General features: G+C 47.8%; 1 protein-coding gene across 1 annotated transcript; it reads left to right on the forward strand.

The window, feature by feature from the left end:
* Positions 1–394: 394 nt before the first annotated feature.
* LOC308063078 (uncharacterized protein) lies at positions 395–7,426 on the forward strand. Its single transcript, XM_080385534.1, has 2 exons — positions 395–1,778; positions 6,132–7,426. The coding sequence occupies exon 1, from the start codon at positions 483–485 to the stop codon at positions 1,611–1,613; it is 1,131 nt and encodes a 376-aa protein (XP_080241660.1). The 5' UTR covers positions 395–482; the 3' UTR covers positions 1,614–1,778; positions 6,132–7,426.
* Positions 7,427–19,079: the final 11,653 nt, after the last annotated feature.

Here is a 19,079-nt window from a genome sequence, read left to right on the forward strand (position 1 = left end):
TAGCCAACAGCTTTTGGTTTATGATGTAAGCAGACGGAAGTGACATTGTAAACCTAGGCTATATAGTGTCACGTCGTTCAGCAATAAACGCCATTTGCCATCCACCACATTGGTGTCTGTGAGCTGATGGACCGCGCGGCCAGGGGTCGGCCGCCGTGCCGTTCCTGAACCAGGTCACCGCGTGCCTGTGAAGGCAACAAGTGGTGCCGAAACCCGGGAACAATCACCTGGAGTTGGGTGAACGGCGGCCGGAGCGGCAGGACCAGCCCGGCGGGGAGGACGCTCCCGGACCAGCCAAGAGGATGGAAGCTCTTGCGAAGGTCGTATTACAGCTGCATAAGCAGTGGGGTATTGACTGTAAGCCCAAAGATTTTACTCTCGCAGTCATGAGACTTTTGGAGCTGGGGGCCATTGACCAGCCGGTGGATATACTCCACCCAGATGTGTGGGACAAATGTTCCCGCGCTTTATGCGATGAAACGATGTCTACTGGTAGTGGGAAAAATCTGAAAGCGTGGGGGAAAGTCGTCCAGGCTCTCCAAAAAGCTAGACACGAGCAGGAGACCTGGAAAGCTGCCAGGGATTGTCTGTTAACCACCCCGCGGGTGGGAATTGGGGCGGCTACGCAAACCTCACGCCCCCCGGCTGAGGAGGGTTCCGTCGACCCTCAAAGCCGACAGAAAAGTGACGCGCCCACTCAGCGTCCGAAAGACTCTAACATCTTCAGCTCGCCCACAGACTCCTCGGCGAACTCCTTTTGGGGCAAACTGGCGGCAGAGGCCAGGGGTGCTGAGGCGAAAGCCGAGGCTGAAAATACACGGATTGAACCACCACCATATGTGCCCCAAGATGGCGCCGAGCAGCAAGAAGAAGGGCGGGGCGAGACCACCCCCGGCGGGAGCAGGGAGGGAGCGCTAGAGTTAACAGGCGCACACAGAGGAGAGGGGGAGGAGAATGGGAAGGAAAAGAGTGATTGGCATGACCAAAAAAGGGAAAAGATCACGAGCGAGGGGCAGAAAGCTAATCAGAATGACCCTCCCCAAAACCATCCTTATAAGGCAGGCGCCTCCCCAAGCGGAAGGCAGGGCGGGCAAAAAGGGAAAGAACCGTCCAATTACACAAGAAAGGGGAGGGGCCGAAGCCCGACCACATACCACCAACACCCGGAAGAGAGCAGTCAGTCGGACTCTGACTCCGACTCAGACTCTGCATGGGAGACTTGGCTTGCAAATACAAAGACCAAAATATCACCACTCACGGGGAAAGAAAAACCTAAGGGGACAGAAATTACTCTCACTGATTGGAGAAAAATACAAATTGCATGTGCCGATTGGGCCCCATCGGACGCACTAGCATTCCCGGTCCGAGTGACGGACGGGGGACAGAGGGTTCACTCGCCCTTAAGCCCTAAGGATATACAAGCGATTGTTAAAGCAATCGCGGGCAAAGGACTCAATTCGGCCATGGTCTCCACCCTCATAGATGGAGTTTTTGGGGGAGATGATTTGCTCCCGTTCAATATAAAACAGACCTGTAGGTTGATTTTTGACGGGGCAGGGATGATTGTGTTTAAACAAGAATGGGAGGAGAACTGTGCGAGGCAGTTAGCCTGAGTAACCGGAGCGGATCATCCGCTACACGGCTCCAGCCTACAGCGGTTGATGGGTACAGACCCAACAATGATTACCCCCCAAGCACAAGCCCAGGGCCTGCGGGCCCATGAAGTTATGGCAACCACCCGTGCAGCTAGAGAGGCTATTCGCACAACCTCTAGAGTTGTTGCCAAGCCATCGCCATGGTCCACAATAAAACAAAAAGAAAGCGAGAGTTTCACACAGTTTGTAGATCGCCTCCAAGCAGCAGTCGATTCCTCGACCCTGCCCCCAGAGGCAAAAGGCCCGGTTGTCGCAGACTGTTTGCGGCAACAGTCTAATCTAAAACCCAAGGAAATCCTGCGATCGCTGCCACCTGGGTCAAGTCTCGCAGACATGATTAAACATGTAGTGAGCGAGGAACACCTGGCCCCAATCCAAGTGGCCGTTCGTGCACTGGCTAATGTGATGATATGCCCCAAATGTGGCCAACCAGGCCATGCGATGATTAATTGCCCCCAATCAGGAGACCCGCCAACAGCACTCCCCCCGCAAAACCGATCTAAAGGACCATGTTGGGCCTGTGGAAAGAGAGGGCACCTCGCGAAGGAATGCAGACTTAAAAAGCAGGGAAACGGGAAGGGGAGGGGGCCCCTGGGCCGCACACAGCCCTCTCCCACTTGGGATGTCAGGCGGCCCCATTACACCAACCCCAGACAGGGGGGGGTCACTCCCGAACCCGTTGCCCCTGCAGGAAGCAACCAACTTTATGGCCCAGCCAACGACCCCACAAACCTGGCCTCCGTCCCAGGGACAGCAGGGACCGCCCGGTGGGGGCGAGACCCCTGGGTGGCCCTGGCAGTAAGGTGTGACAACCCGCCAGTGGTGTGGAGGATTTGTTCCCTCCATAATTCCCTAAATGGTACCACCATCAGTATCCCCTTTTTGTTTGATACCGGAGCAGATGTTACAGTCATTCCTGAAATGAGCTGGCCCCCACCTTGGAAATTGGAAGACGCCTCCATGGTGGGTGGAGTCGGGGGATTAACCTGAGCTCGGAAAAGTGCTCACGTGGTAGCAATCACGCTCCACACAGAAAAGGGACCAGAAAAGACCATTACCCTCTTCCCATACGTCATGTCAGGAGTCCCACCCCTGTTGGGAAGGGACACCCTAGCCTTATTAAAAGACAGAGTGACAAATTTACAGTAAGGGCCACTGCCGTACACCCACTCCCACCGATCAGACTGACATGGAAATCGTCTGACCCAGTCTGGGTCGAGCAGTGGCCCCTGTCAAAGCCTCGAATGGATGCCCTTCTTGAGTTAGTTGACCGCGAACTGCAACGAGGTCATATAGAGCCTTCCACTAGTCCATGGAACACCCCAGTCTTTGTAATACCCAAACGAGCAGGCGAGGGGTTTCGTCTCCTCCACGACCTGCGTGAGGTAAACAAAAAAATCCAACCAATGGGTCCCGTTCAAACACTGTTGCCCATGAACTCCATGGTTCCGGAGGGACAACCTTGTGCTGTCCTTGATATTAAAGATTGTTTTTTCTCAATACCTCTGCATGAGGCGGACAAGGAGCGGTTTGCTTTTTCTGTAGTGTTTCCAAACAGTCAACGCCCCAACTTGCGCTTCCAGTGGAAAGTGCTGCCCCAAGGAATGATCAATTCACCCACTATCTGTCAAATCACAGTGGATCGAGCACTGGCACCGGTTCGGCGCAGTGACCCGACTGCGACTATCATTCAATATATGGATGATATCCTGATTGCCGCACCATCAGGCAATCAGGTAGACCACCTGGTGACAATCATTTCAGAAACCCTCAAGACAAACGGGTTTGAAATCACGAGTGCAAAAATTAAAAGAGGACCCTGTGTCAGTTTCTTGGGAATGGGAATCACAAGTTCTTATATAACACCTCCTCAAATAAAAATCCGTCGAGCCGTTAAAACACTCCATGATATGCAACAGTTAGTGGGGTCTTTGCAATGGCTCCGCAATGTTGTCCTGATCCCTCCCGAAATCATGGCCCCCCTGTACGATCCTTTGAAAGGGAAACACCCATGGGAACAAAAAACTCTGACGACAGAGGCAGTAAACTGTCTCGACTTTATCGAACAACAGGTGTCATCAAACACGCTCGCCAGGTGGAACCCAGCTATGCCACTCGACCTGTATGTGCATTTCACGGAAGGGGGGAGGGTAGGAGCGCTGGCCCAAGGCCCTCCTGAAAAAGCTCAGCCAATACAATGGATAGTCCTGGGAAAAACGTCACGCGCTTTCTCTCCAGGAGTCGAGTGCCTCGGTAACCTCATCATGAAAGGCAGGAAACTCGCCCTAAGGCATCTGGGCATTGAGCCAGCCAGAATATACCTACCCTTTCGCAAACAGCTCCCAACACAATCAGTGGCAATGTCAGAATATCTAGCTATAGCCCTCGCCAGATTTGGGGGGGAAGTCCGGTATGCCACAAAGCCCCCCTGGACTCAAATGCTAGCTATTGTCGACGTCGACCTCCCGCGGAAAATCATGGACCGGCCCCAACAGGGACCAATGGTCTTCACAGACGCATCCTCAGCGACCTCAACTGCGGCAGCAGTATGGCAGTCGGGAGGAGAATGGCACTGTGTCAAAATGACCGATCGTGCGATCTCCGTCCAACAGCTGGAAGCAGCAGCTGTAGTGCTGGCATGCGGTCTGTTCCCAACAGAACATCTCAACATAGTAACTGATTCAATGTTTGTGGCCAAGCTTTGCTTAGCCATGTCAGGGCCCGGCGTGTCAACATCCACAATAGCTCTGATGCTAGAAGAAGCACTTTTTTCCCGAAAGGGCACTATATCGGTTATCCATGTCAACAGCCATAACCCAATCAAAGGGTTCTTCCAAATCGGCAACGACAAAGCAGATGCCGCTGCAAAAGGGTTGTGGACACTGAAAGATGCCCGCCAATTACATGAGTCCCTCCACATCGGAGCTAAAGCGCTAGCAAAGAGATGTGGGATCTCGGCCACTGACGCGAAACATATAGTAGCTACATGTCCCCACTGTCAAAAAGCACCATTGTGGTCTAGCAGAGTCAACCCCAGAGGTCTTAAAGCCTCTGAGGTGTGGCAGACAGATTTTACGCTCTGCCAATTGCTAAAACCTCGAGCATGGCTAGCAGTAACTGTAGACACATATAGCGGGGTGATCGTAGCGACACAACACCTTAAGACCGACGCAAAGGCAACCATCCAACATTGGCTAACAGCCATGGCGTGGCTTGGCATCCTTAATCAGATCAAAATGGACAACAGCCCAAATTTTGTGTCTAAATCAGTCCAGGCGTTCGCTCTGAAATGGGGTATTACTCTGATACACGGTATCCCATATAATAGTACAGGACAAGCCATAGTCGAATGGGCAAATCAAACTCTGAAATCTAAATTAGAGGTATTAGCAAAAACAGAAGGTTTTACCAACGTCATTCCCTCAAGGGACCAGGCACACTTATTAGCAACAGCCCTGTTAGCTTTAAACCAGTTCCCCAGGGGAGACGAGGTGAATAGCCCTGCCCAGAAGCACTGGGCCACTCGAGCGCTAGAAGAAGGTCCGTACGTCATGATCAGAAATGAGCTAGGAGAGTGGGAACAAGGGTGGAAATTAGTTCTGACAGGGCAAGGGTATGCTGCGGTCAGAAAAGATAGCAGAATCAAATGGTGTCCACTTAAGTCTATCAAGCCAGACCATCAAAATAAAACTAATGAAAACTGTGAGTTTTTATCTGCAGGACCAGATCATCGGACACCCCCGTAACCAGTATACCCTGGTGACAAGAGAAGACGACGAGTCGGCAAGCGGCCTGTCCGCATCTGAGAGCTCTGCACCGGCGGAGTCCAGACAACGGCGAAACAGCTCCCGCAAGGCGGGGCTGCGATGTTTTTGTGTGATCTCAATTTTGGGGTTCATAACGCCGTCTAGCGGCTTGTATGAACATCAGCCGTGGGAATGGGTACTGGCAAGATGGGAGGACCAAAAGATACTGCAAAGGATAGTTACCCCGGGATCCCCTAGTTTTCAAGTATATCTCTGTGATCTAATCCTCTCAACCCCCTGTTCGAACACTATAATGTATTATATGTGTCCCAGCTCTAACCCCGGCAAATCTTACTGTAACGTCCCTAATCAGTATTACTGTTCTCGCTGGGGCTGTGAAACCATCGCATCTGGCTGGAAGGTAGCGAAACCAGACCCGTTTCTTAAAACCAGTTGGGGACCAATAGGCTGCACCCCTAGGAGACCAAGTGGGATGGGAAGGACAGTATGCCGAGGGAAATGTGACTGCCAACATATTTTCTTAAACGTAACCAATGAAAACGACCTAGGATGGACCATCGGCAAAACTTGGGGCGTTAGTTACTGGCAACCCGGCACAGATAGGGGGGGACTGTTTTTTATTAAAAAACAGGAAGTAAAAAGCAGAACAGCGATTGGCCCCAACGTCGTGATCAAAAGTGATAACCAGCAAAGAAAAGAAAACTTGCAGACTGCCATGCCCGCCCCAGCCGATCCCTTACTAACCAAGCAGATAGTTCCCTCAAGCCAACCTAACATGAACCTTCACCATTTACCCGACAAGCCATTTTTTAGCGTGTTAGATGCCACCTTTCGGTCGCTGAATCAGTCAAACCCGGATCTCATGAATTCCTGTTGGTTTTGTTATGACGTGTATCCCCCCTTCTACGAGGGCATTGCCCTTGATGCTTCCTTTGATTATTCATCAGACAGCAGTCCAACCCAGTGTAGGTGGGACACACCATGGAAAGGAGTTACCTTGAACCAAGTCAGGGGCCTGGGCGTATGTATTGGTAATGTCGCCCTAGCAAGCTGGGATAATGCTGTCTGCGCAAGAACCATTGCGGTTGACAAGACCCGTAAATGGGTGATCCCATCCGCACCCGGAATGTGGATCTGCCATCGATCAGGAGTAACTCCCCGTGTGTCCCTCAAAATTTTTGACGATTCTGCTGACTTTTGTGTACAAATTCTGATTGTTCCTAGGATCCTATACCATCCAGAAGAAGAAATGTACCGCTACTGGGGAGAAGCCAATAGCAGGCTTCAAAAAAGAGAAGTACTGACAGCTGTAACAATAGCAAAGCTGCTTGGTTTGGGAGCAGCTGGCACGGCCACGGGAGTGACCTCCCTAGTGACCCAGTGACGAGGCCTGCCTCAACTGCAAGCTGCCATCGATGAAGACCTACAAAAAATCGAGAAATCCATTACCTTTTTGGAGTAATCCCTCTCCTTGCTATCAGAGGTTGTTTTGCAGAATAGACGGGGATTAGACCTCCTGTTTATGCAACAAGGAGGCCTCTGTGCCGCCTTGAAAGAGGAATGTTGCTTCTATGCGGACCACACCGGAGTAGTTAGGGACTCGGTGGCCAAATTGAGAGAGAGATTGGCTCAAAGAAAAAGAGACAGGGGAGCCCAACAAGGGTGGTTTGAATCATGGTTTAACCAATCTCTGTGGCTAGCCACCCTGATATCCACCTTGGTAGGTCCGATTGCAATAATCCTGCTGACACTGATCTTCGGACCCTGTATATTAAACAGGCTTGTGTCCTTTGTCCAGAGCCGGCTAGAAAGGGTCAACATCATGTTTGTAGAACACCAACAACTGCTTTAAAAATGTACTTGATCAGTATTTCCCCCGATTCTCCCTGGCTCTCCCCAAATATCCCAAGCTACACTCCATTACCCCCAGTCGCTTCCCAAGTGCCAATTGCTCAGTGTGCCTTATCTTTGTACTCTTTTTTAGAAATATTTTTACTATTTTAGCCTGTTGGGTTAAGCGGGGGGGGGGGGGGTGGGGGGTGGGGTGGGGAAATGTTGCTAGGTAGGGCCTGGCGGCCGGAAGATCTCGTGCTGTATGGAAACACAGGGCCCCCCTCCAGGTAGCCAACAGCTTTTAGTTTATGATGTAAGCAGACGGAAGTGACATTGTAAACCTAGGCTATATAGTGTCGCGTCCAGCAATAAACACCATTTGCCATCCACCACATTGGTGTCTGTGAGCTGATGGACCGCGCGGCCAGGGGTCGGCTGCCGTGCCGTTCCTGAGCCAGGTCACCGCGTGCCTGTGAAGGCAACAGACTGTGTTAGATTAAATTGTTTGCAGTAGTCATTGTATTAAATTAATTGTAATTGGCTACAATGCTGGCTTATCTGTTTTTGAGTTTGCTGCCCAATCTTTAAATCCTGGTAGGCTGACAAATGGGACAAGCTGGTTAGAGGAATGAGCCTCTTTCCAGGGAAAGCTCCACTGACTTGAACTTTAAGCCTAAACTATCACCTTACTGCGTTTACTTTGTGTGTGTTAATGCTTACCTGATAAATATATTTCAGTTGATTTATCAGTTTAGTTACAAGTTGGAGTAAGTGGTCCTTGGCTATACGTAAACCTCTCCTCTGCTTTTTTAACATGTTGTGTGTCATAACACTTACTGTTGTACTTCAACACAAACCGGGAATGATTCTGGTAGTGTTGCAATCTAACGGTAATACTGCATCATCTTGTCTGTGAAGAGAAGGGAATCAAGCCAACTGTCGCTGTTCTACCAGGCAGGGTGGACACCTGAACAGCTTCGCTCTCAATGCCCAAGCCTGGGCCCAGCCCAAGAAACGACTGGCTGCTTCAATAATTTGGCCATAAGGTATTAACTGGTTGTGTGGGAAGGTGCCTAAACAATACTGTCTGTTCTTTGCTTTGGTATGTCTCATCTGTAATGGATTCTTAAACGTTGGGTGTTGCAGGAGGCTTGGAGAGGCTGTGCTGGTCCCTGGCTGGCAGGCCATGCCCTGTGGCAGGGGCTGGGGTCTGCGGGCGGGCAGAGCTGCGGTGTGCAGGGGCGCAGCCTGTCCCCCGCTGAGTCACTCTGCCAGCTGCTCCGGGGAGGCTGCTTTGAGCAGCGCTTTTGCTTTTGTATTCCTCTTGCTGAGAGGCAATGTTTTACTTTTGTTCTCATGAGATTTTATCACGTTAGCTTTAGGCCCGTTTCTCACTTATTAATTAAACCTGGTCTGCGAAGGACTGGGGCTGCCCTTCTTCCACCCGTGCTGTGATGTCATGTGCAGATTTTGTATGTAAAGTCTCTGCTCTGACATCATGGCTGACCCCTGTGCAAATACCTGTCTTGGGCTCCAAGTGCAGTATTTTATACACCCGTTCAAGCCACCCACCTTATGGTAATTACAGCATGACAGGATTTCCCTTGTTTGCTTATAGGACATTTGCATGGAATAGGGTTTTAGGCTTTAAAAAGGTTAGGATACAGCCCATCCCCTACTTCCCTCTACTTCGCTGATCCAGTTATCCTCTTAAAGGAATTAGAATGGTATGACACTACTGGCTCTTGGGGGAAAAAAAATTGTGACTGTTTTCTAGTGCTGCGTTACTTTTTAGGTGCTTGTACATTTGTTTTGGTGTCCCATTCCCTTACCCTGTGGTTCATCCTAGTATCTTTTCATATTGAGTCGAGGCCAACCACTGTGTCCCTCACCACTGCTCCTTTCGCTATAGGAGCAGGCAGATAGGGCAAGTAAGAAACAAGCGGTAAAAGTGCCGAGCAGAGGATTTGGTTCTCCCTTTCCCAGGCATCCCTTTGATTTGCTTTGTGACTTATTCCATGGTCCTTTATTACCTCTTCTTTAAGAAAAGATAGGTATTTACCACACTGCCATAACGTGAGTTTTAATTAACCCACAGCTGAACAAAGCAAACCAGACCTAGCACAGATAGTTCTGTCATTCATTGGCATGCTTTAGGCGGGTAAAATGGGAGGAGGTTTACCCGGAGACCTGTCTTCCCTAGTTGTTTAGCTCCTGGCACCACCACCTATCCATCACCTGCCTCAGTCCTACCTTTCTTTTCAGGGTTGTGCAGATTATCAAGGCATATAGGTTGTGTGAGGTCTTGATTTTCGAGCCTTGCTTCTTTGGAGGAGATGCCCTTGTCTGCACAAGGGGTGAGGCATGTGTCACTGTAGATGTCCACCAAGAGCTGGACACCTGGCCATCCTGACATGAGGTGTCTTGAAATAGATCTGTATCAGTCATGCCAGTCTATACATGTGCAAGACATTAGGAAGAGCTATAAGAAAGCAAATGCAGCGTAGTCGTGTATTCTGCACATACACACCACACACCGTGGTGTTCTAAAGCAGCCTTCTGCTTTCAGCCTCCCAGGCAACGTTACTTTACAGGACTGTGCCTTTTTGTGGTGGTTCCCAGGCTCGTTCAGTCTCTTACTGAGCCTTCTTTTATGGATGGATGGTTTTTCTGTCGTAGGTGATGATCAGGGCTTGTATGTAAATCTGAAGTTTGACAGGTAATCTCCGTGGAGCAACAGTAGTGGGTAACAGGTAAACTGAAGCCAGGAAAAGGCAAGAGCACGCCTGCAGTTTCAGGCAGTGAGGCTGTAAAGAGGCTGTGTAAGGACAGTGGTGATGACTAATACGTTGTCCTTTCCAGATGCAGACTTGTGGGGTTTGTGGCAAAACAAAATAGCACGTCAGCACAGGATACAGATGCATCCACAAGTCATGACGAAACGAGCTGGTTTGCCTTTACAATTCATTTATCAGATCACTTCCTGTTCCCATTTTGAGGCTAGAGGCTAATGATTGATAAGTATCACTTCAGGAACACTACATGGTGCTCAGCTCAAATGATGCTCAGTTAAAAAGCAAAACAAACAAAAAAACCCCACTCCCACAAAACCCGAAGAGTGTCTGTTTTGGCTTGAAGAGTATTAAGCAACCTGGGAGGACAGCTGAAAACACTTTGCATATGCCGAAGCAAACAAGAATTTTTGTTGCCAGTTTGGATTTGGGGAGTATACAGAGATGTTCATATGCAACGAATCAGTCCCCAGTTCAGAACTTAGATGCTCATTTGCCTGGGGGGGGATGACCCTCCTATACTTTTTTTTATTTAATCAGTGAAAACTGCTAGCTGGGAATTGATTTGGGGGATCGGATCCAGAAACACCTTTCTCTGAAAGGCAGCAGTAACAGCAGTTCAGTAGAAAGGATAAACAGCTTATAGGTGTCTCCTGACACTGAATATTGGTCTAGGACCCAGATTACTAGAAATGCTGTCCTTCCAGGCTTTAGTAATAATCTAAACGTTTCTATAGGTTTTCTATTAATTAGGATACGTAGGGGTGTTTACTGACCATTGAGAAATAATTCCAGTGTTTATCAATCTTGCTGTGTTGTTGGCCGCTTCAACTTGCTGGAATTTGCCACTTTTAATTTGAGGGCAGAACTCTGTGGTTCTTATGCCTATTCCAAGAATTCACGAGGGAGAATAAAAGGCTGTGTGTTGTTTTGGGGTGGGGTTTTTTGTTTGGTTTGGTGGGCTTTTTTGGTTGTGATTTTTTGTTTTGTTTTTTAGAACAACAACCGCCTCAGACACACTGCCATGTCTTAGTCACCTCCTCATTTTCTAGTTCTGTGCAAACGTGCTGCATTAAAATGACAGTCTCTCTCGGTCTGCCCTTACGGAGCCAAGGCAGTTACGGCTGCGATTCCAAAGAGAGGCTATGTCCTTTATTTCATTTGATTCCTATTAGCTGTAACAGAGTCACTGGACAGCACTGAAGGATGCTTTACTCAATGTTCTGTCCTGTTTTTGTTTACCCGATTGCCTTAACGGCACAGAAACCATTAGGAACAGCCTTCAGCAATAAGTATTTAGACCCTGTTCAGAGCTTTGAGCACAGCCATGTGAGTTATCTGCTCTGTTTCTCTGTGCTGCTTCAGATTTAAGTTTTTAGAGTAAATGTGGAGTGTGATCAAGTACATTTCGGAGCAATTTGCAGGCACTGCTTTTGGAGCCCGTCACAAACTGCCAATGTGAAATAACGCCTCCTGCGACGCTCATCTGCACAGGAAGCTGTGGGAGCTGCACTAAGCGAGGGTTGAGTGCAGAAGGCTTGAGGCTTCTACTTCTTGCCTACAGGTAACAAGCCTGGCCCTGACCAGGGACTGGGGCTCTATGGAGGAGTTTTCCCTGCCTGCCACGTCCAGTTCCCGTAGCCTCTGGGGAGGGACGGTTTCTGCAGCTCCCTCTGTGCTGATGCTGCAGGCAGCAGCTGAACCAGCCGGGCTGGAGCCTATAAAGAGGATCGGAGAAGTGTACTGAGTTTTCCGATGTCCCATCCTAAGCTAGGTGCTCCCTTGTTTTTGGACCAAGGGCTCTGGGGATCTGTGCTGAACTCTTTACAGTTTATTGAGCCTCCTGTGACCAGATGTGGTGATGACCCCGCTTTGCTGAGGGGAAGGATGTCTGATGTTAACTAGTCATGTCCAGTGGAAGCCTGTGGGAGTTAACGTGGGCATAGAGAGTTCTTTAATCCAGTGCTTGGTGGCACAGACTGCTTTAATTTTGACTTAAATAAGATAGGCACTTGGAATGCAAGCTGCAGAGATGTTCCACTTACAAGCAAAGCATTTGACCGTTTCACTTTTTTTAGAAAACTGAACAGGCAGTATAAATAAAGGAAGCAAGCTGAACTGTAAAAAAAATAAAATAAAAATCAGTGAAGCTATCAAGGAACTATGTGTACCCTCTAGAACAGGGGTCCTGAAACTTTTTAAACAGGGGGGCGGCGTGCAGATGAAGTGGCAGGCAGTCATCTGCAGTTGCTTGGTTCCCTTCCCCGCCCCCTCCCCCCCCAACCCCTGGCAGGGGCAGGGGGAGTCTGTAGATACTGGGGGCCGGATTGAGGACCCTGGGGGGCTGTATCTGGCCCGCGGGCCGTAGTTTGAGGACTCCTGCTCTAGAAATTCAGCTAGCTAACATACCAGTGGGTGAGATTTGTGCATTTTTCTTGGTGGAAAAATATTTCTGCCCTGTGAGCCCTGAGGATGGCTCTGATAGCAGGGAGAGGCAGTTTCTATCACTGTGCAGAAGGGTGATGCTTCTGCTTTCCTGGGTTTGGTAGTGCTGTCAATGGTGATTGTGTGGCTCTACCAGATCAGTCATCTGAAATGTTGCCGCTTGTTATGTATAATTGGTGGCTTTGGTCTGGTGGGAAGCTAGATCTGCCCTTCACGCTGTGTGACAGGCCATCAAGACCATGTGTCAGACTGGTTATGCCTTTACTGGTGGCTATAGAAAATCAGAGGGCAAGTGCTGCTCCTCACATTCACTCTTTCCACCTTTTTGCAGGCTCCGTGAGAGAGCACCTAGATGTGTTTGACGCGTCTGGGAATGAAGCAGACATGGCTTTGCCACCTCCATCAGGATCTCGGAAGGGGAAAATAGTAAGAGAAGCTACCAAAGCCGCAGCAGAATTGGGACAGGGGAGATGGGAGCTCCCAATAGGGTTGGACATTTGGGAATTGTGTGCCAGACAAGTACAGAATAAATGCTACATGTGAAGCAAAGACACCGTAAGGTGAGGAGTGTGTGAAGGGTGTGTTTGTATGAGAAAGAGCAGTCTGAAGGCACAAAAGGAAAATTGGTTGAACACAAAGATAAAATAAATGAAAACATAAAGCAAAAGCAAGAAAACAAAAGTAGTAGGTAATGTTTATTTGGAGGGGAGTGTGTGTGTGTGTAAATCCCAAGCCTTAGGAATAGCCTGCAATTTCTAAAAAAAAACCCACCCCCAAAAAGGGCAGGCCGGGGGGAGAAAAAAAGAGACTGGTCTAGGAGAAACATGTAAGAACAGGGAAAGAACCTGGAAAGGGCATGAGGTTTAACGAAACATTTGAGTTGCCACTAGCAGCAGGGATGTCCACTGTTAGCCTGTATAAATGTGTGATCTAGTGGTGACACAGCCTCTCCTCTTTCTCTTCTCGGTCCCTGTGCTCCCCTAATACATCTGCCTAGTCTGGGCTCGCGTCCTGCCCCATCGCCAGGGTGTTTGTGCTGTGGCCAGGCTGAAGGGTCCTTAGTTTCTATTGTGCTTGTGGCGGTTCACTATAGTACAAATAATGGATATAAGCTAATTATTAATGTAAGCTATGTTGTCATCGGGAGGCTGAGTGGGAGAGAAAATTCACTTACAAAGTAAAGGTTTTCAAAGAAAATATTTACCAAAGAGCTTTCTCTGTTGATGTGTTCTGTACCTTGGAAATGGAGACTGACTGTTAAAGAAAACCTTGAGTAAAACAAGAATAAAAGAAAAATAACTGAGAGGTTACTGTGCCATGTGCACACTATTGCCAAACAAAGAACTTCAGACTTGATGACAAAGCTGTATATAAGCTTGCATGATGAAATCTGAAGCTGGATAAACGCAGCTTGGTTTTCATTTATAGTTTAGTGCCCGTCATCTGTCCAGCATCATAAAGATCTTAAAGCTGAGCCAAGTTTTAGGAGACCCTGGGTGAGTTATAGTTTCTGATGGAAACCATGCAAAAAAGATGGGCTTTCATGCCAAAGCAGACAAAAGTTAGGGTTTTGACTGTGTTATGCTTCAAGTTTCAGAATTAAAGTCTAAGCTCAAAGTAAAATAAAACTGGGACACTTCTGGCCAACAAAAGAAAAAGTTAACTGGAGCTGCTGCTTGCTTGCTGCTTTGTTTTGGGGTTTATTTCTTTTTTTGTTGGGTTTTTTTTTTTTTGTTGTTGTGACAATCTGTAGTCTGCCTTTGTGGTTTTTTTTGTACTTCCCACGTTGTCAGAAATGAAAATGGAATACAGATTCTGTTCTGCCTTTTATTTTCTTGTTGACAAACATCTGGAGACTCAGCTTCTGTAATAACTAAGCCTTAGCAAGTAGGTCTTGCTCTACAGTGTCTCTTGGGAGTGGTTGTTACTACTGGCTCTGCTCTAGAGGAGGAAGACAGCTCAACTTGTGTTTTCCCGTTGCAGATGTTGTCCTGGAGAAGGCCATGCATAAGCGCATTCTGAAGCCGTTGAAGAGCCATAATGAAGCAATGTTGAAAGTGTTTCATACTGCAGATGGTTTTTGGAAACAACTGAAGGAAAACTTTCAGGTGGTGCGGCAGAGGAATCCTCAGGAACTGGGCGTGTTTGTTCCAACACCAGACTATGTGGATGTTGAAAGTCTGTGACCACGCAGAAGATGTATTCACCTGAAAAGAAAGTCATGCTGCTGCTGAGAGTTTGCAAATTGATTTATACTGTTATGGAGAATAACTCAGGTATGGTGCTTCTTGTGGTTCAAGGTCATTGTTTTTCTAAACCTGGGGTTGTGTTTTGGTGGAGGAGATGAGACCACCTGATTCTGCAGCTTTGTCTCCTCCTCCTGGAGCTCTTGTAGCATCTCCTTGCCCTTTTGAGAGGGATTCTTCCTCTCTGCTTCCTTCCTGATCTCTCTGCATCTGGCAGCACATCTTACAAATTCAGTGTGAAGCAGAGTTGTGAAGCAGCTTCAAAAAAAAACCCAACCACCAGCTTTGCTTGACTGTAGGCATTTGAATTTGGCTGTCAGAAAGGCTGTCCTGTAAGCCTAGAATTTGACACTGGTTCTAAATTAGTATTTTCCTGGAAATCGTAATAAAGGATGCACCCAGTATCTAGCTGTAGTAATTCAGCAGTGTGTATGCAATATGACAATTACAAGGGCTCTGTGTTAATGACTGGAGGAAAGCAGCCCCTGATCCAGTGTTTTGGGTTTGCTGTGCCTCTGAATGTTCTCATTTGGACAATTTCTTTGTGTTTTTGCAAGAGAAATAACATCTATTTTTACGCTGTAGCAGGAGTCCCAAAGTGACTTGAAACCTAGATGGTGAAATGGAACCACAGACCAGTTAAGACCCGCTTGATTAGTCAGTGGCACAGTTAAAACGCTGTGCTGGACAGCATGAATTCATAGGTGCAGCTCTATTGCCTGACATCTTATCATACGCTGCCGTGGTAGGTCACGAGCTAAGGTGAAGCAATGCTGGTGGTAGTGGAAGATTTTTTTCTCTTAAGAAAGTATAAGCTGCTGCAGGTGGTTGGCAGTTTTCTTTCGAGCGCTGAATCTGCAGCTGGGCTCTGTGCCGATCAGGATGCTTGCTTTCTTTTGAGACTTGAGGTGAATGGTGAAAGCTTGAGGCTGTAAAAGACCCCCAGGCACTTTGGCAAGATTTGGGCAGGAGCTTAGACCTGGCTTATTTCTGTGCAAAATCCTGCATTTTAAAATGTATATAGGAATCTTTGCCCAAAGTGATGTAAACTTTGGTTTTTTCTCCATACTGTATTATCACATTGAGTAAGGTATTCCCAACATGCAAAAGAAAAGTACTGAGAGGCTTCTGGTGAACCATTGTACTGAGGGGCTTGGGCTAAGATGCAGCGAATGCTCCTTGGGGTTGTCTTGCTTTGTCATGTAAAGTTTTAAAATGTGGCATCGAGCCAGCACCTGTTTCCAGTACCTGCTTTGTCCTGTAATCTCAGCCATATAATAGTGTAATACCTGGAGGGTATGTCTTAGCTGGTCTGACTTTCAATATCAGCCCTTCAGTCCTCTGGAGTTTCGCCATAGTTTAAACTGGCTCCCGATCTTGATGTTTCAAGTGACCATCACACGCTTCTGCAATGAGCACAGTTTGGCCAGACCCAGAGATCTAGCCACATAGCGTTTTCTAAAGAGAAAGTTTAAATGCGGTAAGAGGAACACATACAGACCTAGGTACAGCAGAGCCTCTGTGTGTTGCGTGCTGTTGTTACTGATGATGCTTCACCAGCTAGTTGGGAGTTACGTGAGGCTTTGCTCACTGGTGTTTTTAACCATGATCCATCAAGGAAATGTGCAGAGTTTTCATGTAAAATCTAATAGGCTTTTATATACAGGCTTCTCTGCTGGGTTTCGGACTCAGGAACTGATACTTGTGGCTGGATCCTTCCAGAAAGGGGACGTCGTCCGTGCACGTATGAAGAAAATGCCCATTGATTTTCTTTTAGCCACTGACAGAAGTGCGGGTGGAGGTCAGGCCAGACTGGCATGGCTACCTCTTGTGAGTTCACCAGTTGAGCTGACACCAAGGTGAGCCCAGTCTTTAAATTCCCTTGCGTGCTTCAAGGTCTGCGTCATCCAGTTTGTGCTCGTTAGAAGTACAAGATGAAGCTGGACGCTGCCCACCAAGTGTCCGATGATGTTCTCTTTGCTGCACATCCGTAACGAGAGGCTCTAGAGTAATACAAACCCGGTCAGTAAAGGCAGCAAAATAACACTTTCCTTTCAAACACCGAAACTGGCAAAAGGGTGTGATTTGTCTATCGCTGCCTGTGTTCTCTTTGACCCAGGGAGGCTGTTTGGAGCTGATGACTTCTTGCCTGTGTTGGCATATGTGCTGGCCCAGGGTGATACGCTGGAGCTGGATACTGAAACTGAATACATGGTGGAATTGCTGGACCCATCTTTGCTGCATGGAGAAGGTAATCAACTGCTATTAGAACTGAGTGGAGGGCTGGGGAAGGGGGATTCTTCCTCACCTCGTTTGAGTAGAAACCCTTTTGACGGAGTCATGTAGTTGGTGATGGCGGTAGTGTAACAAGAGAACCTCGTAACTATTTCCACCTTAAAATAAGAGAAGGCTGGTTAGCTTGCAGAGTTACAGCCCCAAGTGACCTGGGAATCTACCGACGTCTTAGGAGGGAGTATGTTGTTTTCTGCCAAGAAGGAGGAGGCGCCCTGACTTAGCAAGCAAACATAGGCTGTGCGGGTGCCAACTGTGGTTATCCTTCTGTGCCTGAAAATGTCCCGAGAGTATGTCTGGGTCTGCAGCATTCAATTGAGTTGTGAGACCTGGAATGGGACCCAGGTTAGGTGCTTTGTAAAATCTTTGGGGGAATTCTCTGCCCCTCTGGGGAGAGTGCTTTTGAGAATGTTGCCCCCCTTAATGATCCTGGTTTATGCCCGATACTTGCTTCTCACAGAGTATTTTTATGAGGCCTAGGAATATGTTTCTTAAGGCACTCTTGAACAATGGCTGAAGTCTGCTAGAGGCAAGGAAATCTCCCTCCTTTGTTTTCACGGTGGTGGTTTTAACAAAGAGGTATTCTGCCAGCCCTTGGTAGGCCCCAGAATCTATCAGTTTATGAGGAAGTTTCAAAGGTTCTTGTGACCAAGCTCAGCTGTGAGTTAAGTATATGTGTATACGTCCCATTTCTGCTGTCTCTTGGGTTGCTGAAATTGCTGTATCCTTTTACATGCCGATATGCATGACAGAACTGTGTCGGGTTTCCTCCGGTTCAGTACTAGTCTGTTCCCTGCTTTGTGTGCAGGGTGCATTGTTCAGGAATCTTAGGACAGAAAATACTTGAGATGTGAAGCTGGAGATCATTAACACGCTTGAAAGGCAGAAATATTTACTGGGCTGTTAAGTCGTGTCGTTTTTAATGTAGCAAAAGTCATTCATCTATTGGCTGGCCCTGTCTGTGCACTAGTTAAACTGTACGGTGCAGGAAAAATTGTTTAGTGCTTTGGGGTTGTGCGGTTCAAATGTAAATGTATTTTCCAATTTGTCTGGTGGGTCTTGCGTGTCTTCCACGTATTGAACTCGTCACAGAGCTGAAAGCGAGAGGATGCTGTCGGTAATACAGAAAGCACTACTGTGAGCATAGACTGCATCTCTGAATGACTCCACAAATAGACCGTGCTGCCTCTTAATTGAACGCTCCCACTCAAATAGTTTACTTAAAGAGCAAGAGAAATATATGATAGCCTGTCTTCTGTTTCTCCTGGTTGCTGAGGACTGTTGCCTCCTGCTGAGAGTCCTTTTCCTTTGTGACCTGCAGCTCCTTTTGTACATCGGCAACTCTGTTGTGGCTGTACTTTGTTCTCCACTCATGTAATAAAGGTGAAGTCTGGAGAGCTGTACACGCTGCCTCCTGAACTAGTTGGATGTAGTGTTGGACATAGGTGAACAAACACAGCCTGCCTTTTAAAAACAAAAGCAAAACCTTTGGGATGCTTCCAGGTACAAATCACACGCTCGGTCATTGCTTTGTTGCCACTAAGGGGGTCACTTTTAAGTTCCTGAACAGTGGTAGATGGTCTTTTATGTCGTTTAAACAGCTGTGTTTGTTTGATCCCCACTTGAAGCTCAGGAAGAAAACAAATCGCTGTTTGGAAACTGTTTAGAAGAAAACTCATGTTCCACCTTTGTAAAAACACTCAGGAGTAAAGGAGCGACACTGGTCATTTAAATAACCGGCCACCCCCAGCGCTAGCGGACCCAGAGATGGATACTGTTGCACCACTTTGATAATATGGAGCCCAGGCAACCACTGCACGGCTCTTAGCAGCTGAGAACACACTGTCCAGTATTTTGCAGGCAAGTAAGCTGTTTTTCTTTACGTATAAATATTTTGGCCATAGAATGCAGTGACTTTCGTGTATGTGTGCGTCTGTTTATTAAAAAAAAACCAAACAGAAATCGTTTGTACTTTTGACTGTGACCCGTTGGAACTGGCGTGGTGTTTGCAACCACTCTGAATTGTTCTTCCCCTGCTGTCCTTCACAG

The sequence above is a fragment of the Falco punctatus genome (assembly GCF_963210335.1).
Source record: "Falco punctatus genome assembly, chromosome: 4".
NCBI classification, from domain to species: domain Eukaryota; kingdom Metazoa; phylum Chordata; class Aves; order Falconiformes; family Falconidae; genus Falco; species Falco punctatus.

What these genes read in the sequence shown, in the direction of transcription:
- LOC308063078 (XM_080385534.1), top strand. Translation starts at nt 483, where the DNA reads ATGTCTACTGGTAGTGGGAAAAATCTGAAAGCGTGGGGGAAAGTCGTC.